Raw genomic sequence first — 25014 nt, 5'->3', positions numbered from 1 at the left:
TCACCGCCAGGCGGGGTTTCGTGTGCTAGGGGGTGGTAAGGGCTAGAGGACCAGGATATTTGGGAATGCGTTCGGAAATGACCCTGCAGGGCGTCGGCTGCGCCGTCTGAACAAATTTCTGGAGCCAAAAGTGTAGCCCTAACGTCGCTTCCTAAATAAGCCCGGGAGGCATGCGGCCCAGGCAGCGAAGGCGAAGATGGAAACAACGTCCTGGTTTCCAGAGCTTATAAAACCAGGCTGGAGGAAGAGGCGACTAAGTGCTAGGTAGCCTGGCGTCTGCGTCTCCGGGTAAAGTGGGGTTGTGGGGCAGAGCAGGGTTAGAACCACGTTACCACAGGAAGGGGTGGCGAGATAGTTTTTCTTAGCTCTGCAGCTGCCGGGGGCCGGGATTTCCCTTCTTGAAGCTGGGGTAGAGGGGACACCTGCTTTCAAAACCGGCCTGAATCAAGCAAAGAGAATAAAACAACTTGGCGGTCAGTGTTTCCACCTAGAAATTCCTGGGCTGGAATTGGTTTTTCCGGCAGTACCCTAGTCGCTGAAGCTTTCACATGTTTGACATGGCATATGTTTGCTATTTAGCTGGTGCCCCTGAGCGAATTCTTGGCTCTGCGCTGGATCTGGAGTCTGCGTTCATGCACGCTGGTGAATTGGAAATGAGATTGCAAACATCAGGAGGCACTGGGGACGGAAGGGAAGGTAGTTAGATCCCACTGCAAGTTGAAGATTTTAAACTATCCTGTCTTGAGACTGCAGAGTGTGTGTGTGTGTGTGTGTGTGTGTGTGTGTGTGTGTGTTACAGCGAAAATACAATAATTTTTTTCCATAGCAGCTATAAAACGGTGTTCGCTTTACTACTGCTTTGACTGTATCTCATTTTCAATGAGGAACCCCTTTCGCCTGTGTTCGGAGGTGGGGTAGACCATGGTGATTCTCCTGGGAAATGCGTGCTTTCTTGTTCCTTCAACTGAAGTGAATCACATGAACACCACCACCATCACCCTCTGGAATAAGACAGGGAAGTGGAAGAAGATTTGGCATCAAGCTCACGCAGATAGTTGTGCTATAATCTGTGGACCAGTCCACATTAAGACCATATGACTTATTTTTTTGGATTTGCTTTCTTCAGAAACTTAAGGATTATATTTAAAAATAATTATGACCACATGCATCACTCTCAGAAGATCATGAATACAGCTGAGGGAGAAGCTCCATCTATTTCTATATACCTACCACAAGTTGTGCTGCCAGAATTGTGAGCTACTGCGCTAGCAGGGGCATCTCAGTTTAGAGCATGTTCAGATTGGGATTGTGACAGCTGTGGCACTAATTAACTAATTACTGACCTTAACAACCCGTGGACAATTTCTTGAAGGATTTCGAAGGATTTCCAGACACTCAAGGAAAGATAAAAAAGAAAGGTAGTCAGTAACACTATTATTTCAAACATATTAAAGGTATTCCCCTCAATTAAGTACATTAATTGTATATGGACATTAGCATTTAATTCTATTTTTCTAATATGATTAAAGAAATAGAGATTGGCTTCCACACAAAAAGTTTCAAAGTAATAGTCACACCAAATGATTCAGCAGTTCAAGTATCTTATTAAAGGGAAAATATTTCTGATAAATCATGTCACTCCAAAGACGTTGCAAAATAACATACTGGTTGAGTCAAGATTATAATAATAAAGAACTGGAAAAGTATTATATGAAATATTTGACATCTCAATGAAAAAGTAGTTCGGGAATATAGACCAGTTGCTAGGAAAACATTTTCTAGAGCTGCTCAGAAAATCTGCTTATTCAGAGCAATGAAAACGGTGATTCTCAACTGGGCATAATTTTTGTGCCCTTGCCACTCTCAGCACCTCATTTGACAATGTTTGGAGATATTTTTGGTTGTCACAACTCAGGGGAGGAAGTGCTACTGGTATTTAGTGGGTAGAGGCTAGCTGTCCTCTAATAATGCACTGGACAGCCTGCCACAACAAAGAAGTATCCTGCCCAAAATGTCATTAGTGCTGCTGTTCAGAAATCCTGAACTAAAGCAATAATCCTTTAACATGCTACCCAGGTAAGACTTCAGCTTTGTATCTTGTGCTGCTGTTTACTTTTGTTGTTTATGTTTATACTTTGGCATGTCTATTATTTTGCCATCTTTATTTCTTGGTACTTATTATGAAACTCTATAATATTTTATTATATCTCTTAGACCACATAACTTGATTTTTCTTTTCTTTTTTGTTTACTCTGAAATTTTAATTTTTTGAGTGGGTAATATAAGTTTCAAAAATCAAAACAATATGAAATTTTTTTACTTTTTAATTATTATTTTTCCATAAGTTATTGTGGATACAGGTGGTATTTGGTTACATGAGTAGTTCTTTGGTGGTGATTTGTGAGATCCTGGTGCACCTATCACTCAGGTGGTATACACTGCACCATATTTGTTGTCTTTTATCCTTCACTCCCTCCCACTCTTTCCTGCAAGTTTCCAGAGTCCATTATATCATTCTTATGCCTTTGCATCCTCATAACTTAGCTCCCACATATCAGTGGGAACATACAATGTTTGGTTTTCCATTCCTGAATTACTTCACTTAGAATAATAGTCTCTTTCCATTCCTGAGTTACTTAGAATAATAGTCTCCAGTCTCATCCAGGTCATTCCAAATGCTGTTAATTCATTCCTTTTTATGACTGAGTAGTATTCCATTGTATATATACACTACAGTTTCTTTATCCGTTCATTGATTGATGGGCATTTGGGTTGCTTCCATGATTTTGCAACTGTGAATTGTGCTGCTATAAACATGTGTGTGCAAGTATCTTCAATATGAAAATTTATACATTAAGATATCTTGCTTCCACCACTTCCATAGTTAATCATTTTTAATAGTATTTTTTTTGTGTAAACTTCCAGTGTTTCCTCATGCAAATCAAGAGAATAGAATTATATGCCCTTGTATTTCTCTCTTTCTTACAAGAAAAACAGTATACTATATTGTAGTTCCTCACCTGCATTTTCATTTAACAATATATTCTAGATATCTTTTCATATCAGTCCACAGATACATTTCACATACTTTTCTGCAGCTGTATAGTATTATATTGTACAGACATACCATTGCAAAGATTTCCCCAGTTTGGTTATTTGCATGGATTCACCAGACTCCACAGAGTATATTCATATAGGTGTTTATTTAAAGGCAAGATACGGTATAGCAAGAGAAAGAGAGTACAGGCAAGTACCGGAGGTTAGAGAGACATCCAATGTGCAAAGAAAGAAGAGCCCTTATTTGCACAAATGGCCATGCTGTGTCACCAACTTGAGCTACCAATCTCTGTGAGAGGAATCTTTTCTAGAAAGACCTTATAGTGAAATGGCCCAGTGGGTTCTCCTTGCCCGCTGCCCAGATAGAGCTAATGTATCAAGACAGGAGAATTGCTGTAGAGAAAGAATTTAATTCACAGACAAACAGCTAAATGGGAGACTAGAGTTTTATTACTCAAATCAGTCACCTTGAACATTTGGAGACCAGGGCTTTTAAGGAGAATTTGGTAGGGATCAGGGAGTAGGGAGTGCTGATTGATCAGATCAAAGATGAAGTCATAGGGGCTGACTTCATGCTGTCTTCTTCTTCATAGGGGCTGACTTCATGCTGTCAAGTCAAAGTGGCTTCTTCTTGCTGTCTTCTTTTCCTGGGTAGGATTGCAAAACTGGTTAGGCCAAATTACCAGTCTGGGTGGCACCAGCTAGTATCTCAGAACTTAGGGTCCAAAAAACATCTCAAGCACCAATTTTAGGTTTTGCAATAGTGATGTTATGCCTAGGAGCAACTGGGGAGGTTCAGAATCTTATGGCCTCTAGCTGCATGACTCCTGAAACAATAATTTCTTATATTATGGCTAATTGATTAGTCTTACAAAGACAGTGTGGTCTCTAGGTAAGAAGGAGGTTTATTTCATGAGGAAGTTATTATTATCTTTGTTTCAAAGTTAACCTATAAACTAAGTTTCTCTCAAAGCTAGTTTGGCCTATGCTCAGGAATAAAACAGGGACAGACTGGAGGTTAGAAGCAAGATGGAGTTGGTTAGGTCAGATCTCTTTCACTGTCATAATTTTCCCACTGTTAGAATTTTTGCAAAGGCAGTATCAAAAGGTGAAATTACTAGTCTTTTAAGTAATCAAGCCAAGTTTTTCAGACCCATAAGTCCAGTTGCAAACCATCAAGTTTAAAAAACAACCTGGGAGGTTCCAGAGAGAATTTCAGACCTTCATCACCACATCAAAAACTGGCAGCTACTGGAAAGAGCAGAAAGGTGTCTGAGTCCCTTTAAAGCCTCACAGAATTGTCATTATTTGAACTATTTGGTAATTTCCTGGAAGACCTCATTTACAAGGCTGTCTTTATTTGATATACTCAGAGTTCATGCAGTGTAAACAGCCTTTCCTCAGGGTCATTGGTTGAAAACAAGAGGCAGTTGTTTAGCATTGCAACTACCTGAGATGGACAAACAACTGGGGTAAATAATAAACTCATTAAAAAGCTTAAAAAGAAAAGCTCAGGAATGAGATATCTGTAGGGGGCTTTGAAAAGCTCCAAAGTATCTCTGAAAATCTGTAAGACCATATACATATATAGAACTATACATATGACCAGGACTGTATATGTACTCAGGAAATACCTGAAAAGTCCCTAAGCTCTCGCTTCTAGCTAACCTTGAAGCACTGCTAGAGCTGGATATGAAGACTAAGGTAGAGTTGTCAATTGCCTGCTAACTGTTGATGGGATGCCTCAGCACACACACAGAGCCCCTTCTCAAAGACTGGGAGATGACTTATTGGTCCTAGGCACTTAAGGAAATCTCTGTTTAATTATTAGTTGACTACTAACCAAACTGAGCAAGGACATCAGTGGCCACCACAAGAAACCCTGGAGAAAGATAATCTGATTTTCAGAGTTGTCACATTATGTAAAATGTCATGTTTCCAACAAAGAAATTATGAGACATGCAAAGAAGCAAGAAAGTATGCCCATAAGCAGGAAAAAAGCAGTCAATAAGTGTGCCTAAGGAATGTCAGACACTAGACAAAACTAGACAAAGGCTTTAAATTAGCTTTTTATTTTTTATTATACTTTAAGTTCTAGGGTACATGTGCCCAACGTGCAGGTTTGATACATAGGTATACATGTGCCATGTTGGTTTGCTGCACCCATTAACTCGTCATTTACATTAGGTATTTCTCCTACAGCTATCCCTCCCCTAGCCCCCCATCCCCCAAGAGGGCCCAGTGTGTGATGTTCCACGCCCTGTGTTCAAGTGATCTCATTGTTCAATTCCCACCTATGAGTGAGAACAGGCGGCATTTGGTTTTCTGTCCTTGTAAGAGTTTGCTGAGAATGATGGTTTCCAGCTTCATCCATGTCCCTGCAAAGGAAATGAACTCATCCTTTTTTATGGCTACATAGTATTCCATGTGATGTGCCACATTTTCTTAATCCATTCTATCATTGATGGACATTTGGTTTGGTCCCAAGTCTTTGCTATAGTGAATAGTGCTGCAATAAACATACGTGTGCATGTGTCTTTATAGCAGCATGATTTATAATCCTTTGGGTATATATGCAGTAATAGGATTGCTGGGTTAAATGGTATTCTAGTTCTAGATCCTTGAGGAATCACCACACTGTCTTCCCCAATGGTTGAACTAATTTACACTCCCACCAACAGTGTAAAAGCGTTCTTATTTCTCCACATCCTCTCCAGCATCTGTTGTTTCCTGGCATTTTAATGATCACCATTCTAACTGGTGTGAGATGGTATCTCATTGCAGTTTTGATTTGCATTTCTCTGATGACCAGTGATGATGAGCATATTTTCATGTGTCTATTGGCTGCATAATTATCTTCTTTTGAGAAGTGTCTGCTCATATCCTTTGCCCACTTTTTAATGGAGTTTTTTTTTTTCTTGTAAATTTGTTTGAGTTCTTTGTGGATTCTGGATATTAGCCCTTTGTCAGATGGGTAGATTGCAAAAATTTTTTTCCATTCTGTAGGTTGCCTCTTCACTCTGATGGTAGATTCTTTTGCCATGCAGAAGCTCTTTAGTTTAATTAGATCCCATTTGTCCATTTTGGCTTTTGTTGCCTTTGCTTTTGGTGTTTTAGTCATGAAGTCCTTGCCCGTACCTATGTCCTGAATGGTATTGCCTAGGTTTTCTTCTAGAGTTTTTATGATTTTAGGTCTGACATTTAAGTATTTAATTCACCTAGAATTAATTTTTGTACAAGGTGTAAAAAGAGATCCAGTTTCAGCGTTCTACATATGGCTAGCCAGTTTTCCCAGCACCATTTATTAAATAGGGAATCCTTTCCCCATTTCTTGTTTTTGTCAGATTTGTCAAAGATCAAATGGTTGAAGATGTCTGGTGTTATTTCTGAGGCGTCTGTTCTGTTCCATTGGTCTATATCTCTGTTTTGGTACCAGTACCAGGCTGTTTTGGTTACTGTAGCCTTGTAGTATAGTTTGAAGTCAGCTAGCATGATGCCTCCTGCTTGGTTCTTTTTGTTTAGGATTGTCTTGGCAATGCAGGCTCTTTTTTGGTTCCGTATGAACTTTAAGATTTTTAGTTTAGTTTTTTTTTTTTTTTTTTTTTTATAGAATTTTTAGTTCTTCCAATTCTGTGAAAAAAGTCATTGGCAGCTTGATGGAAGTGGCATTGAATCTATAAATTACCTTGGGCAGTGTGGCCATTTTCACAATATTGAGTCTTCCTATCTATGAGCATGGAATGTTCTTCCATTTGTTTGTGTCCTCTTTTATTTTGTTGAGCAGTGGTTTGTAGTTCTCCTTGAAGAGGTCCTTAACATCCCTTGTAAGTTGGATTCCTAGGTATTTTATTCTCTTTGAAGCAATTGTGAATGGGAGTTCACTCATGATTGGCTCTCTGTCTGTTATTGGTGTATAGGAATGCTTGTGATTTTTGCATATTGATTTCGTGTTCTGAGACTTTGCTAAAGTTGCTTATCAGCTTAAGGAGATTTGGGGCTGAGATGATGGGGTTTTCTAAATATACAATCATGTCATCTGCAAACACGGACAATTTGACTTCTTCTTTTCCTAATTGAATACCCTTTTTTTCCTTCTCTTGACTGATTGCCCTGGCCAGGACTTCCAACACTGTGTTGAATAGGAGTGGGCATCCTGGTCTTGTGCCGGTTGTCAAAGGGAATGCTTCCAGTTTTCACCCATTCAGTATGATATTGGTTGTGGGTTTGTCATAAATAACTCTTAATATTTTGAGATACATTCCATCAATACCTAGTTTATTGAGAGTTTTTAGCATGAAGTGCTGTTGAATTTTGCCAAAGGCCTTTTCTGATGTATTGAGATAATCATGTGGTTTGTTTTCATTGGTTTTGTTTATGTGATGGATTACATTTATTGATTTGTGTATGTTGAACCAGCTTTGCATCCCAGGGATGAAACTAACTTGATCATGGTGGATAAGCTTTTTGATGTGCTGCTGGATTTGATTTGCCAGTATTTTATTGAGGATTTTCACTTCTATGTTCATCAGGGATATTGGTCTACAATTCTCTTTTTTGTTGTTGTTGTGTCTCTGCCAGGCGTTGGTATCAGGATGATGCTGGCCTCATAAAATGAGTTAGGGAGGATTCCCTCTTTTTCTATTGATTGGAATAGTTTCAGAAGGAATAGTACCAGCTCCTCTTTGTACCTCTGGTAGACTTTGGCTGTGAATCTGTCTGGTCCTGGACTTTTTTTGGTTGGTAGGCTATTAATTATTGACTGAATTTCAGAACCCATTATTGGTCTATTCAGGGATTCAATGTCTTCCTGGTTTTGTCTTGGGAGGTGTATGTGTCCAGGAATTTATCCATTTCTTCTAGATTTTCTAGTTTATTTGTGTAGTGGTGTTTATAGTATTCTCTGATAGTAGTTTGTATTTCTGTGGGATTGGTGGTGATATCCCCTTTATCATTTTTTATTGCATCTATTTGATTCTTCTCTCTTTTCTTCTTTATTAGTCTTGGTAGAGGTCTATCAATTTTGTTGATCTTTCAAAAAACCAGTTCCTGGATTCATTGATTTTTTGAAAGGTTCTTGTGTCTCTATCTCTTTCAGTTCTGCTCTGATCTTAGTTATTTGCCTTCTGCTTGCTTTTGAATTTGTTTGCTCTTGCTTCTGTAGTTCTTTTAATTGTGATGTTTGGGTGTTGATTTTAGATCTGTCCTTCTTTTTCTTTTTTTTTTTTTGAGACGGAGTCTCGCTCTGTCGCCGAGGCTGGAGTGCAGTGGCCGGATCTCAGCTCACTGCAAGCTCCGCCTCCCGGGTTCATGCCATTCTCCTGCCTCAGCCTCCCGAGTAGCTGGGACTACAGGCGCCCACAACCGCGCCTGGCTAATTTTTTGTATTTTTAGTAGAGACGGGGTTTCACCGTGGTCTCGATCTCCTGACCTTGTGATCCGCCCGCCTCGGCCTCCCAAAGTGCTGGGATTACAGGCGTGAGCCACCACGCCCGGCCTGTCCTTCTTTTTCTTGTGGGCATTTAGTGCTATATATTTCCCTCTACAAATTGCATTAAATGTGTCCCAGAGATTCTGGTATATTGTGTGTTTGTTCTCATTGGTTTCAAAGAACATCTTTGTTTCTGCCTTCATTTCGTTATTTACCCAATAGTCATTCAGGAGTAGGTTGTTCAGTTTCCATGTAGTTGAGTGGTTTTGAGTGAGTTTCTTAATCCTGAGTTCTAATTTGATTGCAGTGTGGTCTGAGAGACAGTTTGTTGTGATTTCGGTTCTTTTCCATTTGCTGAGGAGTGCTTCACTTCCAATTATGTGGTGAGTTTTAGAATAAGTGTGATGTGGTGCTGAGAAAAATGTACATTCTGTTGATTTGGGGTGTAGAGTTCTGTAGCTGTCTGTTAGTTCTGCTTATTGCAGAGCTGAGTTCAAGTCCTGGATATCCTTGTTAACCTTATGTCTCATTGATCTGTCTAATATTGTCAGTGGGTGTTAACGTCTCCCATTATTATTGTGTGTGAGTCTTAAGTCTCTTTGTAGGTCTCTAGGACTTGCTTTATGAATCTTGGTGCTCCTGTATTGGTTGCATATATATTTATGAGAGTTCACTCATCTTATTGAATTGATACCTTTACCACTATGTAATGCCATTCTTTGTCTATTTTGATCTCTGTTTATGTAAAGTCTGCTTTATCAGAGAGTAGAATTGCAACCCCTCCTTATTTTTGCTTTGCATTTGCTTGGTAGATCTTCCTCCATCCCTTGATTTTGAGCCTATATGCGTCTTTGCACATGAGATGGTCTCCTGAATACAGCACACTGATGGATCTTGACTCTATCCAATTTGCCAGTCTGTGTCTTTTAATTAGGACATTTAACCCATTCACATTTAAGGTTAATATTGTTATGTGTGAATTTGATCCTGCCATTATGATGTTAGTGGGTTATTTTGCCCATTAATTGATGCAGTTTTTTCATAGCATCAATGGTCTTTACAATTTGGCCTGTTTTTGCAGTGACTGGTTTCGTTGTTTCTTTCCATGTTTAGTGCTTCCTTCAGGAGCTCTTGTAAGGCAGGCCTGGTGGTGACATAATCTCTCAGCATTTGCTTATCTGAAAAGGATTTTGTTTTTCCTCCATGTATGAGACTTAGTTTGGCTGGATATAATATTCTGGGTTGAAAATTCTTTTCTTTAAGAATGTTAAATATTGGCCCCTCCTCTCTTCTGGCTTGTAGGGTTTCTGCTGAGAGATCTGCTGTTAGTCTGATGGGCTTCCCTTTGTGGGTAACCCGACCTTTCTCTCTGGCTGCCCTTAACATTTTTTCTTTCATTTCAACTTTGGTGAATCTGACAATTATGTGCCCTGGGGTTGCTATTCTCGAGAAGTATCTTTGTGGTGTTCTCTTTATTTCCTGAATTAGAATGCTGGCCTGCCTAGCTAAGTTGGGGAAGTTCTCCTGGATAATATCCTAAAGTGTGTTTTCCAGCTTGGTTCCATTTTCCCCATCACTTTCAGGTACACCAATTAAACATAGATTTGGTCTTTTCACATTGTCCCTTATTTCTTGGAGGCTTTGTTCATTTCTTTTTACTCTTTTTTCTCACTTGTCTTCTTACTTTATTTCATTAATTTGATCTTCAGTTACTGACACCCTTTTTTCCACTTTATCAAATTGACTACTGAAGCTTGTGCATGCGTCACGAAGTTCTTGTGCCACGGTTTTCAGCTCCATCAGGTCATTTAAGGTATTCTGTACACTGTTTATACTAGTTAGCCATTTGTCTAACCTTTTTTCAAGGTTTTTACTTTCCTTGTGATGGGTTCAAACATGCTCCTTTAGCTCAGAATAGTTTGTTATTACAGACCTTCTGAAGCCTACTTCTGTCAACTCATCAAAGTCATTCTCTGTCCAGCTTTGTGCTATTCTTGGTGAGGAGCTGCAATCCTTTGGAGGATAAGAGGAGCTCTGGTTTTTAGAATTTTCAGCTTTTCTGCTCTGGTTTCTCCCTATCTTTGTGGTTTTATCTATCTTTGATCTTTGATGTTGGTGAACTACAGATGGGGTTTTGGTGTAGATGTCCTTTTTGTTGATGTTGATGCTATTCCTTTCTGTTTGTTAGTTTTCCTCCTAAGAGTCAGTCCCTCAGCTGCAGGTCTGTTGGAGTTTGCTGGAGGTCCACTCCAGACCCTGTTTGCCTGGGTATCACCAGATAGCAAATATTGTGGAACAGCAAATATTGCTACCAGATCCTTCCTCTGGAAGCTTCCTCCCAGAGGGTCACCCACCTATATGAGGTGTCTGTCAGCCCCTACTGAGAGATGTCTCCCAGTTAGGCTACACAGGATCAGGGACCCACTTGAGGAGGCAGTCTGTCTGTTCTCAGAGCTCAAACACCATGCTAGGAGAACCACTGCTTTCTTCAGAGCTGTCAGACAGGTATGTTTAAGTCTGCAGAAGTTGTCTGCTGCCATTTGTTCAGCTATGCCCTGCCTACAGAGTTGGAGTCTGTAGAGGCAGTAGGCCTTGCTGAGCTGCTGAGCTGTAGTGGGCTATGGCCAGTTCAAGCTTCCCGGCCACTTTGTTTACCTACTTAAGCCTCACCAATGGCAGATGCTCCTCCCGTAGCCAGGCTGCTGCCTTTCAGTTTGGTCTCCGACTGCTGTGCTCGCAGTGAGTAAGGCTCCATGGGCCTGGGACTCACTAAGCCAGGCGTGGGAAAGAATCTCCTGGTCTGCTGGTTGCTAACACCTTAGGAAAAGCGTAGTATTTGGGCAGAGTGCAGAGTGTCCCGTTTTTTGAGGTACAGTCTGTCGTGGCTTCCCTTGGCTAGTAAAAGGGAATTCCCCCGACCCCTTGCATTTCCCAGGTGAAGCGATGCCCTGCCCTGCTTCAGCTTGGCCTCTGTGGGCTGCACCCACTGTCCAACCAGTCCCAATGAGATGAACCAGGTACCTCAGTTGGAAATGCAGAAATCACCTGTCTTCTGTGTCAATCATGCTAGGAGCTGCAGATTGGAGCTGTTCCCATTCGGCCACCTTAGAACCAACTCTTAAATTAGCTTTTTAAATATGTTAAAAGAAGTAAAGGAAATCATGTCTAAAGAACTAAAGGTAAATATAAGAGTAATATCTCATTATTATTATATTCTCTCATGGTAATACCAATAAAGAGAGAGAAAATATTTAAGAAAAACCAATAGAAAGTCTGGAGTTGAAAGTACAATAACTGAAATAAAAAATTCAGTAAGTGGGCCCAACAGTAGGTTTATCAGAAAGAAGAAAGAATCAATGAAACTGAAGATAGGTCATATGAAATTATTCAGTCTGAGGCACAGAAAGAAAAAAATGAAGAAACATGAACAGAGCCTAAGGGACCTGTGAGACACTATCAAGCAGACCAACACACACACTGTTGAAGTTCCAACAGTAGAAGAGAAAGAGAAGGAGATAGAGAGATTATTTGAAGAAATAATGGCCACAAATTTCCCAAATTCGGTGCAAGTTATGAATCTACAAATCCAAAAAGCTCAACAAACTTCAGGTGGGATAAAAATCAAAGAGGCCCATATTAAAACACATTGCAATCAAATTATAGATGCTAAATACAAAGAGAGAATCTTGAAAGCAGCAAGAGAGAAGTGACTTGTCACATATAAAGAATTCTCAATAAGACAATCAGCTGATTTCTCCAAAACCTTAGAGATTAGAAAGTAGTGGGTTAATATATTCAAAGTAGTGAAAGAAAAGTCCTATTCCTGGAAATTCTATATACAGCAAAATTACTCTTCAAAATGAAGGAAAAAATAAGATATTCCCAAATAAACAAGAACTGACGAAGTTTGTTACCACTAGACCTGAACTGCAGGAAATGCTAATGGGAGTTTTTCAGATAAAATGAAAAGACAGTAGGCAGTAACTCAAAGTCATGAAGATATAAAGATCTTTGGTAAAGATAATATGTGGGCAATTATACAAGCTAACATTTTTATAATTTTGGTTTGCAACTCCACTTTTGATTTTTTATGTCATTTAAAAAACAAATACATAGAAACAATTATTAATATATGTTACAGGACACACAAAACATAAAGATGTAATCTGTGGCATCAATAACCAAAGCAGGGAACAGAACTCTATAGGAACAGAGTCTTCATATGCTATTGAAGCTAAGTTAGTATAAATTCACATTAGGATATTATAATATTAAGACGTTAAACATAATTCCTATGGCAACCAGTAAACATCTATAGAATATTCACATAAAGAAATGAGAAGATAATCTAAATTTTTTATACAAAAAATCAACTAAACACAAAAGAAGGCAATAATGGATGAAAGGAGGAACAACAAGAAAAAACTACAAGGCATCTATATATAAACAAATAGCAAAATGGCTGAAGTAAATCTTTCCTTATTTCTAATTACTTCAAATGTAAATGCATTAAATTCTCCAAAAGAGATTGGCAGAATAGATGTTTTTAAACATCTGAAGATCTATAGTATAGATATGTAAGTAGACCTAACTATATGCTGTCTACAAGAGACTCGGTTTAGATCCAAATGCATAGGTTGAGAGTAAAAGGAGGAAAAAAGATATTTCATGCAAATAGTAACCAAAAGAGAGCTAAGGCAGGTATACTAATATTAAATAAAATAGACCTTAAATAAAAAAAGATATAAGAGACAAGGATATTACATATTAATAAAAGGTTTGATACAAGATATAATTATAAGCATTTACACACCTGTATACCATATTCTCAAAATATGAAGCAAAAATTGACAGTATTCAGGAGACAAATAGTTCTACAATAATAGTTGAACACTTCAGCACCCAACTTTCATTAATGGATGATTAACCAGACATGATAAGAAAATAGAGAACTTGAACAACACCATAAACCTATTAGGCCTAAAAGACATATATGTAACACTCTATCCAATGATAGCAGAATATACATTCTTCTTAAGTGAACATGAGACTTCTTCATGGATAGACCATATGTTAGGCCAGAAAACAAGTCTTAATATATTTTAAAAGATATATATCATACAAAACATCTTCAACAACAATAGGATGAAGTTAGAATACCAGAAGGAAAATTGCAGAACTCATAAATATGTGGAAATTAAACAGCATACTCTTAAACAACCAATGGGTCAAAAGAGAAATCACAAGGGCAATTAGAAAATACTTAGGGTTGAATGAAAACAAAAACACAACATACCAACACTTATAGGATACAGTGAAAGCAGGGGCTGGTAGGCCATCCAATCAGAGATCTCTGAGACTGGATTGGGACATGCATGAGCCTCAGTCTCATTTTCTCCTTTTTGAGGTATTTGGAGCTCTTTGACCTACATGACAGATTAACCAGAGGACCTGAGTACTTTGTGAGCTTATACAAGATTTGGCTACCAGAATGGTGCTCATGTGATCATTCTGGGTAACTCTCAAACATCTTGTATACAGGATGAGTTCAGGGCCCTGGAGTACCCGTTGTCCACTACTATCCCTTGGACTTGAGCTATGTATCTGGATCCATGTATTGGCTCTTGCTTATCCATTTTATGACAGCAAGATCATCCCCAGTCTGCAATATCTGAAGGCAGCAAGATGGGAGGCAGGTGTCATTTATTCATGACCCCCCTGCTACTGACAACCAAGACAGTTGCCCCATCCCCTCCATGGACTCCATACTATATATTTGCCCACCCCTGGGAGTGGCTGCATCTATTTGCTCATAAGCATTTTCAGACTGTGGCTCTGCAGTGCCAGTGGGCCCTTCCAACTGATGTCCTCTCTTGCCTCTAATCGACGTGGTGACATCATGCTCTCCCAGCTTGGTCTTAAGGTATGTTGGATAAAGAAGAGACATTTCTTGCCCCAATGGAAACACTCCTTTTAGCCCTCACCTGGGTGGCAATGTGTGGAAGGTAAGAGTGTGGTCAACATGGAAAAGGACCACATTCTAGGAATGCCAGGATTATGTTCTAAAGAGTTTAAAGAAGACCTAGGATTGTAAGATGTGTTGTTTTGTTTTACACCATACAAATTTGAGGAATAAATTTAACACAGTCAGAAAATAAATTATCATTTACATTTTTGTGGATCCTATGAGTAAAACTTGCATGTGTAGGCATTGTCAATGAAGCACAATAACAACTTTTGTTTGAGTCATTAGAAGCCAGTATTTATAGGCAGCACAATGAATGATGTAGTGTCAAGAGTAATAATGTAATCAGTATTAAATAAATGGAGTTAAGGAACTGAAGAAGAAGGTAGGCCTATATTTAAAAAAATACAAACAGGTCTGAAGAGCCATAGCATTGTGAGTAATAACAGCATTGCTACCTTTTTCTCCCGCGAAGCAGTACAAAAGAGCCAGGAATTATGCCTATGACAATAAAGAATGTGAATTGATGATTCCTGTTCCTGGACAGGAAGAGATGGTGCTTGAACACTAAGAAGAATCTTCATATGCACTGATTGGAAAAGAAACTAATATGTTTCTCTTTTCTACTCATCATTCTGTCCCTTCATCGAAAAATCACCATACCTTACATGAGCCCATGAATTCGTATTGTGTTTTAAAGAACCAAACTGCTAGCCTTAGATGAGGCCCTGCAAAATTAATTGCCAAGTGCCCCTCATACCCTGGTGATGGCCTTGTTGGATAGGATACTTATTAGTGGTACTCAGGAAATAAGATGCTCTCAGTGTTGTCTATTGGAGAATTTGTTTTGACCTTAGACTCAAAGCTGGAATTAATTCTCTCCAACAAAAAAGGAAAGGAATATGAAGCACTCTACTTCTCAGCAGAAAGAGAAAATGAAAGAGGAAAAGGATGAGGGATAGAGACAGGAGGAGACACATGGAAGAGAAGCCTGCTCAGCTGCAGACATAGAAGAGAAATCACCCCTGGGGTGGGAAGTTATTGGAAGCAGGTATTATATTTAGCTAAGAACATTAGCAAAAGAAAATTCTTGGAAGTAGAACAACACGTTATATTTTAAAGTATTTGCATTATGTGGTTGGGGATACATTCAGCATCTTCTGTAACTGGTAATCAAGAGCTTTTGGAAAATGATATGTGCATCCATTCTAGAGCAGATTTATGTGTGACAGATGACAATGTGAGAGACAGCATAGAAGGATGGCTGAACATGAACAATGTGACACAAAGATAAATCCATATTATCAGTGTACCAGGCACCACTGTTACTGAGGCAATGTTTTCTTTTGTCCAGATCTTTTATGTCTCTAATTCACTGTACATTTTCAAATAATTATTGACAGATTCTTTACTCACATTTGCTGCTGTATTGTGTCCATTTTTCTCTGAGCTTGGAGGTTTGCATTTATTCAAAGCAAGCAGGTGCATCCTTAGCATAGCCTTATCTACTTTGAGTTCTACTGTTCTTACTGTTTTTTGTCAGATCAAACAAAAAGGTCTCTCTTGTTGTTTTCTGACTTTTTCTGAAGCCTCAGCCCTTTGATCTTCTAGACACTCTTAAAGATTCATGTCAGTCTGTTGCATTTCTCCTAGACTCCATGCTCCTACTTTCTTTTTAAAATATGTACCTGTAAAACTTGTCCCCTCAGGGACTCCCTATGTAGCCACCTTGGTTTCTTAATGTCCTTTCTCTTGCTCTTACTAATCAGAATTGTGGGTTATACCAGGTCTTTCTTGTTGATTAAACAGCTGCTTGCTCAACTGGTTCGATCCTTACTGCCATCTTTCCTTCTCAGGTTTTTGGAACAGGAATGTTCTTTTATACTGAAAGAGCTAAATCTCAATAATCAAGGTGTCATAAATACCTCATGCTTGCTATAGTTTATAAAATACATTTGGGTGTATTTTTCATTGAATTCCTCCATTTTCTGCTAGTTTATCAGCCAAGTTGTTTGCTAGTAAAAAGGCAGGATTGCGGTTAGTATGATAAGTAGATTGAAATTATCAAAGGGATAACTTCAAATCGTTATTGGACATTCAAGTAAAAGAAAAAGAAAAGGACCTTTGAATGACTTCATAAAACATGTTATTTCCCCAAATCACAAATAATTCCTGATTATTGGTTACTTTTCTTCAGAGCCCTAAAAAAGAATCACAGAACATTTAAACCACAGAACAAATGCCATGGGTATTTGTAAAACTGGAATTCACTATGGGCAGTGAGGTAAGGGGCCTATGGAAAAATCTGTGTTATTACTGGGATTTTTAGGGGCCAATCTTATTTTTATTTTTTATTGTTGTTATTTATTTTTAATTTTTACATTTCTCTTTTAGTTTTCTAACCAAAACATATACCCTCTAAACTAAGAATGCTGCTGTGCCTTGCACGGCTAGGCAGGGACTCCTGGATAGGCCAACAGATGACAGGTGCTTAGATCACACTGCCCCATCCCATGGGCAAGGTAGCCCTGCTCAGGTCCAGGTGTAGCAGCTAACGAAGGCTAAAGCCACCTAAAGGAGCATGGTGGGCCTTGAGGGATGGGTGCCCATGGCTCTGCTCCACTACAGCCATTCCCATGCCAAACCCTCTGGGCTCCATGCAGGCTGGAGTTCTGCCTCTGTCAATGCTCTGGGCAGTTCTCCCTGCCAGCTCAAGTGTTCGTGGAGAGTGTGGGGTCTCCTTTAGCTAGGATTCTGGAGGTCTGTGGAAGAAGTGCACCACTAATTGCCTATTTCACGCACTCCCTTCCCTAATGAAACCATCTTTGCAAAAATCATCAGTGAAGCGATCTGACCTAACTGTCTCCACCTTGCTTCTAACCTCCAAGCTGTCCTTGTTCATTCCCAGGCATAAGCCAAACTAACTTTCAGAGGAATTTAGTTTATACTTTAACTTTGAAACAAAGATGATGACATCCCTTTCCGGCTGTGGGCAAAATGAACCCATTGGACCAGGAGTTGTCTGGGGCCAGGACTGAGTCCTGATGATCGGCAACCCCATGCAGAGTTCCCAGCTTTCATGCAGAGTTCCCAGCTTCCCACCCTTTCATTCCCAGCTTCCCACCCTTTCAGAGTTCCCAGCCTTCCCACCCTTTTAATTCTTTCCTAAGATCTGTTCAGTGTATGCTGGTCTTCTTGATGGTTGTTCTGTGCGGGAAACACGTGAGGGGAAAAGAAAAGGCACACAGAATACTTTTAAGGGTAAACAGCCTTTATCCCAAGTATATGGCAATACAGATATAATAAGCAAATGATAATAAGCAAATTGCAATGGGAAGAGGAGGAAAAGAAAAATATATGTGTGTGTGTGTGTGTGTGTGTGTGTGTGTGTGTGTGTGTGTATATATATTTTTTTTTTTACACTCATCAGACTATGGAGGATTCGACACCAGACCAGGGCACCAGTCTGGGCCCCAGAGTCATCGTCCACGCACAGACGAGGAGCGGTCTCATGAAGCTTCAGTGCAGTCTAGGGCCCTGGCTCTTTTTGTCACGAGTTGTTTGGCATGAGGCCCAGTCACGTGGGCCCTTTGCGACTGGGCTCAAGGAACACAAAAAGGTCAACTTGCTTTTGCAATTGACTGTTGTTTTTCCATAAGTAACATATAGGAATAGATTGAAATAGAGATTTCTCTGAAACAGGGCTGGATGAATGCCTCAAGGGGCTCACACAATTTATTCCGGGACTTGGTGACCATTGTTTGTGTCCACGTTCAACGTATTTAACTTGTCCTCCACGATGGTCTGGTCTGCCAGTGGGAGCAGCTCTTCCTGTCTGCATCTAGTCTGCCATGTTGATTCCTACTCTTTTCTCTTTATTTTTATTGTATGTCATTTTTTTCTCTGTAATTATTAGAGAATTTATCAAGTGTTTCCTTCGCACGATGTAGTTACACAAAAGAAAAAACCTGTTCAGTATTGCAGCTTGGGCAAGGACAGTATTTAAGTTTGGTACTGAAAAATATATAACCAAGTAGATAGGGAGTGGAATGAAGAGTCCTGCTCCCCTGGGGATGATGAAAGTGGGTCTAATACAACTTTCTGTCATCTATTGCAGCTTCATGAGGCCGAAATGAAGTCTCTACTTCCTGTCCCTACTAGTGCCAACACCACTGTCTGACTCTCTCACACTGAACAGGTGGAAAATGAAGAAAACGATAATGCTCAAAGGCTTTGCTGACTCCTGTCTCTGGGGATATCACCTTGGATGTATATCACTCCATGGATACCTCTCCTCAGCTTCCTAGGAGTTGTAATTATTTACTGAAGGTAGTAAAAGAGGGAAAGAGAAGGTCGAAGGGAAAGAGGACTGGGAAGCAATGGCTGCTCCCAAAAGCCACCCTTGTAATGCAGGTGACACCTGTCAGTCTCTAGTTAGAATAGTTCTGTTTCTGATCTATGGAGTGGTTAGTTGGGCTGGAGGGCTTCCTTCTTACTTCCAGGTAGGGAGATTTGCCCTGTTTCTGACTGCATGGATCCAGCAGCAACTAGAAACTTTTTCAAATCCTATCAATAGTTGTTACTCCTAATTTTTAATAGGGTATTTTTATCCTTTTCTAAGCTGATTAGGTATTTTAGTGACAAGCTGGGGGAGGTTGCAATCAGGAGGTCTTGTGAGATGCTGTCTTAAAGACATCTCCACTGAATCACTCATAGTTTTATACAAAGCACATGCAAATAGCTTCTCCTTCCTTCCATACATTAAAGGCATTTGTTATAGAGACCATGGCTTAAGTATTAATGAAGCACTGTGCTACCTCCCTCATAGTATAATAGTTTCAGTAAATGTTTGTGGAATGAATAATTGGATTCAAATGATTAGATTCTTAGGATTTTGTTTCTCCTACTCTGTCATACCACATATAACATTTTAGTCACTCCCACTAAACTAATGTGTTTTAAATAAAGATCAACTGTAAGTCACCCCTCTTTCCTAAACAACAACAACAAAAAAAACACTGCCTGACTTGCAATTGACATATGATTGAGAATAAACCATAAAGAAGAGGAGTGTAAAATCATGGGTGGTTTCTTCTTTGCAGTATCGAGCACACAATCTGGTGTAGAACCATGAATGTGAAAAACACTCACCAAAAAGATAAGGAAAAAAATACATGAAATAGCAAGGCATCCTAGATAGTAATACTAGAAACACATATTAAAATATGTGTTCTTTTTTTAGCTATCCATTTAGTTATATTAAATCACATTAAAATTTGATTTTCAATAAAATATTTTGTTTGGTCACCTATGTAGATGAGAAATTAAGGATTACTGGAGAACTCCTCAGACAAAATTTGCATGAAACAATCAGTTGCAATATGTTACTGCTAAATGAGTCCTAATGTGTTAGTTAAGGTTTAGACTAAGCTTCTGTAACAAAAAGACCCCCCAAAGCACTGGCTCAGGCAAGACAGGAGTTCATTTTTTTCACACTATAGTTCAGAGGTAAGTGAAGGATGCAGGATGAGCAGGTGGCTCTCTTCCATGACATAATTCGCCCCCCATGGAGGTGGTCCTTGCCTGGCTCACCAACACCATGTCTGCAAGTTGGCCCCATAAAGGGAAAAGAGAGAAAGTGGAAGGCAAGTGTTTTAGAGAAATGATGCATATGCTGCTGCACATCAGTTTTTTGTTCACATTCCAATGGTAAGGAAATCATATGGCCATATCTAGCTCTAAGGAAGGCTAGCTATGCCTCTAAAATTCTATGGGGAATTTCTGTTACTAAAAGGAGGAAGTGCCATAACAAAGTACTATAGAAAAAAATAATAATGCATAAAAATAAAAATTAAAAGGAGGAAGGAAAGAATGGATATTGGGGAGCAATAAGCAGTCTTTGCCATACTTGACAAAAGCAGTTTAATACAGTCATTCTGTACTCAGGATTTAAAGAATACACTTATAAAAAGGAAGATCCCACAAAGCTAAACCTCAGGGAAAATGCTGTGTAGTGAAAAGCATTATTTTTACCTAAGGATGCTCAGAAAGTGCTCTGTGCTGCTATCATTTGTTACACAGTTTATGAGCCATAGGCCCCAAAATGTGAAGTCAGACCTGCCAACTGCACCTTCAGTTCTCCAGTGTTCCTGCTGAAATTACCACTTGACCCCGTTTCCCATGCTTTGAAGGGGCAGGAGTTTTATTGGGCACTGCTCTGTGACTGGCATATTACTGAACTTACTCAGAGGCCAAAGATCTTTAGTGAGCATCAAGTGAAGCTCCAGCATTTGGGTAAGTCAGGGTCACTATACAAAAGCAAAACAGGGAAAGTTCTGGAATTCAGGTAGAGAACTGAAACGCAAGAGTTGGATAATTTCATTTCCCCTCCTGGTTTTATTACATCACTAAGGACCCTTTCTGTGTACTGACAGTAGCAAAATAAGATCAAGAATAATAAAAAGGTGTTTTTAAGATGTGCATATGCTGAGTGCCATTAGTGATATACTCAGGTATCAAAAACTAAAATCAATAGATATTTCATGAAGGTCTGTTTTGCCAACTGCTGCAGCTTTTTGGAAGAGATTGGTATTTTGAAGTCATTATTCTCAGTTCCTCACCACCGAATCCAATCTTTGCCTTGTTTTCCATTCTGGGAGTTATAGCTCTACTAACTGCATCAACCAGGTTTCTTTGACCTCTGACATCAGTTGGATTTGGCTAATAGGAGGCAGCACTGGGAGATCAAAGGGCAGGAAAAAGAGAAAGGCTGAAGTATTTCTTCTCCCTGGCTTCTTCTGTGCCTTAGCCCTACGATTCTGGCAGGGCTGACCTGGTTTGTGGCCACTGCTCCTGCTGAGTGGCTCTCATCTACAGTTCCAGTTTTTTTGTTTGTTTGTTTTTTGTTTGTTTTTTGAGACGGAGTTTTGCTCTTGTCACCCAGGCTGGAGTGCAATGGTGCAATCTCAGCTCACTGCAACTTCCACCTCCTGGGTTCAAACAATTCTCCTGTCTTAGCCTCCCGAGTATCTGGGATTACAGGCGCCTGCCCCCATGCCCGCCTAATTTTTGTATTTTTTAATAGAGATGGGGTTTCACCATGTTGGCCAGGCTGGTCCTGAACTCCTGACCTCAGGTAATCCGCTTGCCTCAGCCTCCCAAAGTGCTGGGATTACAGGCATGAGCCACCATACCTGGCCACAGTTTCAGCTTTCTTCAGGTCCTAGTAATAACATTTCTTCTCGCCCATTCAGGACTAAGTGTGGTAATGATTTCTCATTGTTGCTAAACCCAGGATGTACAATAATTCTTTATTTAAACCCTTAATTTTGTTTTCTGTTGGGTCCTGATACGATAATTTTATCAGGAATTGTTCCAGAAAATAGACACTCAAAACATGACTACGGGACTGGGCAGCTCACATATTTGAAGAGCACGTGAATATCCTCCTTGCTAAGACAGGGCTTACTCAGATTCTCACCAATGCTGATAGAGGATAGATTACAGTGAGAAAGCAAGGTATTGGGAGATTGAGTAGCTATAGAATTTAGCTATTATGACGACAATGGTGATTGTGAGGATTGTAGATTATTATGGTTTCTTCTGACTGCCCTGGCCAAAAGAACAAAAGAAAAAGAAACTTACAGCTTTAAACTTCCATGTTACGGTAGAAGTGGTGGACAGTCAAATCTCTATGGTCACCTTAAAGAAGTGCTTTATCTCATCTAGCTGCAAGACCAGCATAGTTGTGATTAGGCCCATAGCTATAATGTCAGTTAAATGTGCAACCCACCAGGTCTTTAATGCTAAGGTAAGGGCATGGTTTGGGAAGGGGTGAGATGCTGAGACTTGAGCTGGGGATATTTGGACAGACATAGACAAAGCTGAGAACTTTGAACCATCTGTTTCCTCTGAACGTTCCTTACCAATGAAAGCAGCTCTCTATTCCATTGAGGAAGCAGTCCTCCCTTGTAGAAAAATCTTTCTGCCTCATCTGGAGTAGTTACCTCGAAAGGGGATATTTATTTTCAGACCTAACCCACGCTACCTGTCATTGCCTCCCAGCTCAAAATGAGATCCTAAAATAGCCCAAAGAAGTGTAAGGTTTTCTCCACTTAGACAGCCTACATACCTAGGATGTTTTAATTTTGAATCAGGAGAAATCTAGGGAGCAGATTTGTATATATTTGTTTTATGGCCCAGAATGTGAATTTCTACAATTCAAACACCAAAAGCTGGTGGAATTTTCAAATGCATTTGAAAAGAATGTATATTCTGCTGTTGTTATAGTATCATATAAACGTCAACTTGGTCAATTTAGTTAACAGTGTTTTTCAGTTCATCTATATTCTTATTGATTTTCTTTTTTTTCTAACAATTATTCAGAGGAGTATTGAAGTCTCCAAATGACAATGCAAATCTATTTTTTAAAGTTATATCTGGATTTATAAAATGCACTTTGAAGCTCTACTCTTTTGCTATATACACATTTTGGTGTGTTATGCTCTCTTGATGAAATGACCCCTTTATCACTATATTATATATCTTTTTATTCCTTATAATATTCCTTGTTCTGAAGTCAGCTTTGTCTAATATTTGTATAGCTACTCCAACATTTGATTAGTGTTTTAGAAATACATCTTTTCCTTTCTTTTACTTTAAATCTATGAAGGTTGAGCATCCCTAACCTGAACATCTTAAACCTGAAACGTTCCCAAATCCAAAACTTTTTAGGACCAACATGATGCTCACAGGAAACGCTCACTGGAGCATTTCAGATTTCAGATTTTTGGATTAGGGATGGTCAACCAGTATGTATTCTGTAAATATTCCAAAATCTGAAAAAATTTGAAAACAAAAACATTTTGGTCCCGAGCATTTCAGATGAGGTATACTTACCTGTGTATATATCTTTATATTGAAAATAGTAATATTGATTCTTCCTCTCCATGAGCATGGAATGTTTTTCCCTTTGTACCATCAACAATTTCTTTGATCAGTGTTTTGTAGTTCTCCTTGCAGAGGTCTTTCACCTCCTTGGTTAAATGTATATTCCTAGGTATTTTTTTTTGTGTGGCTATTATAAATGGGAATGAGTTCTTGATTTGGTTCTCAGCTTGAGCATTGTTGGTATGTAGAATGCAACTGATTTCTGCATGTTAATTTCATATCCTGAAACTTTACTGAAGTTTTTAATAAAGTCTAGGATTCTTGTGGAGGAATCTTTAGGATTTTCCAGGTATAACATCATGCTATCAGTGAACAGAGATAATGTGCCTTCCCCTTTTCAATTTGGATGCCTTTTATTTCTTTCTCTTGCCTTAATGCTCTGGCTAAGACTTCCAGTACTATGTTGAATATTAGTGATGAAAGTGGACATCCTTGTCTTATTCCAGTTCTTAGAAAGGATGCTTTCAATTTTTCCCCACTAAGTGTGATATTGACTGTGGATTTGTCATGTATGGCTCTTATGATTTTGAGGTATATTCCTTCAATGCCTAGTTTGTTGAAAATTTTTATGATAAAGAGATGTTGAAATTTATCAAATGTCTTTTCTGTATCTATTGAGATGATGGGTTTTGTTCTGTTTAGGTGGTGAATCACACTTATTGGTTTGCCTATGTTCAACCATCCTCGGATCCCTGGAATAAAAACTACTTGATTGTTATGAGTTATCTTTTTGATGTGCTGTTACATTTGATTTGTGTGTGTGTGTGTGTGTGTGTGTTTTAAAGATTTTTGTGTCTATGTTCATCAAGGCCTAGAGTTTTCTTTTTGTGTTGTGTACTTGCCAGATTTTGGTATCAGGATGATACTAGTTTCATAGAATGAGTTAGAGATGAGTCCCTCCTTCTTGATTTCTTGGAATACTTTCAGGAAGATTGGTACTAGCTGTTCTTTGCACATCTGGTAAAATTTGGCTGTGAATCTGTCTGCTCCTGGGCTATTTCAGCTGATAGACTTTTTAAATAGTGAGTCAATTCATTACTTGTTATTGGTCTGTTCAGGATTTCTATTTCTTCCTGGTTCAATCTTGGGAGGTTGTATGTTTCTGGGAATTTATCCATTTCCTTTAGGTTTTATAATTTGCATGCATAGAGATATTCACAGCAATCTCTGATGAGCTTTTATATTTCTGTGGTATCAGTTGTCATGTCACCTTTATCATTTGTGATTGAGCTTATTTGAATCTTCTCTCTTTTCTGTTAGTCTAGTTCGTGGTCTGTCAATTTTATGTTTTCAAGGAACCAACTTTTCATTCTGTCGATCCTTTGTATGGTATTTTGTCTTAATTTCATTTAGTTCTGCTCTGATCTTTTTTCTTTTCTCCTTCCAGCTTTGGGTTTGTTTCATTCTTGTTTTTCTAGTTCTTTGAGGTGCAATATCAGTTTGTTAATTTGAGATTCTTTTTGATGCAGCCATTTAATGCTATAAACTTTTCTCTTATCACTGCTTTTCTGTACCCCACAGGTTTTCCAGTATGTTGTCTCTATTTTCATTTGTTTCAAAATTTTTTGAATTCTTCCTTAATTTTGTTGTTTGTCCAAAAGTCATTAAGGAGCAA

At 39.0% G+C, this 25014-nt stretch overlaps 1 protein-coding gene and 1 long non-coding RNA gene across 2 annotated transcripts in view; one reads left to right on the top strand and one right to left on the bottom strand.

The window, feature by feature from the left end:
- Positions 1-131: 131 nt before the first annotated feature.
- LOC144341518 (uncharacterized) lies at positions 132-18705 on the top strand. Its single transcript, XR_013418493.1, has 3 exons — positions 132-264; positions 580-696; positions 18568-18705. It is a non-coding gene; the product is annotated as an uncharacterized LOC144341518 (long non-coding RNA).
- Positions 3645-25014, bottom strand: part of AP3S1 (adaptor related protein complex 3 subunit sigma 1) — a 158330-nt gene continuing 136960 nt past the window's right edge. The window contains exon 6 of the mRNA XM_028849668.2: positions 3645-3704. Within this exon, the coding sequence (XP_028705501.1) occupies positions 3660-3704 (45 nt within the window). The 3' untranslated portion in view covers positions 3645-3659. The remainder of the gene's footprint in view (positions 3705-25014) is intronic.

This window comes from Macaca mulatta, chromosome 6, assembly GCF_049350105.2.
Source record: "Macaca mulatta isolate MMU2019108-1 chromosome 6, T2T-MMU8v2.0, whole genome shotgun sequence".
Classification (NCBI taxonomy): Eukaryota; Metazoa; Chordata; class Mammalia; order Primates; family Cercopithecidae; genus Macaca; species Macaca mulatta.
Note: the sequence above shows the minus strand (reverse complement) of the source record. Positions and strands in the feature narration are given on the sequence as shown.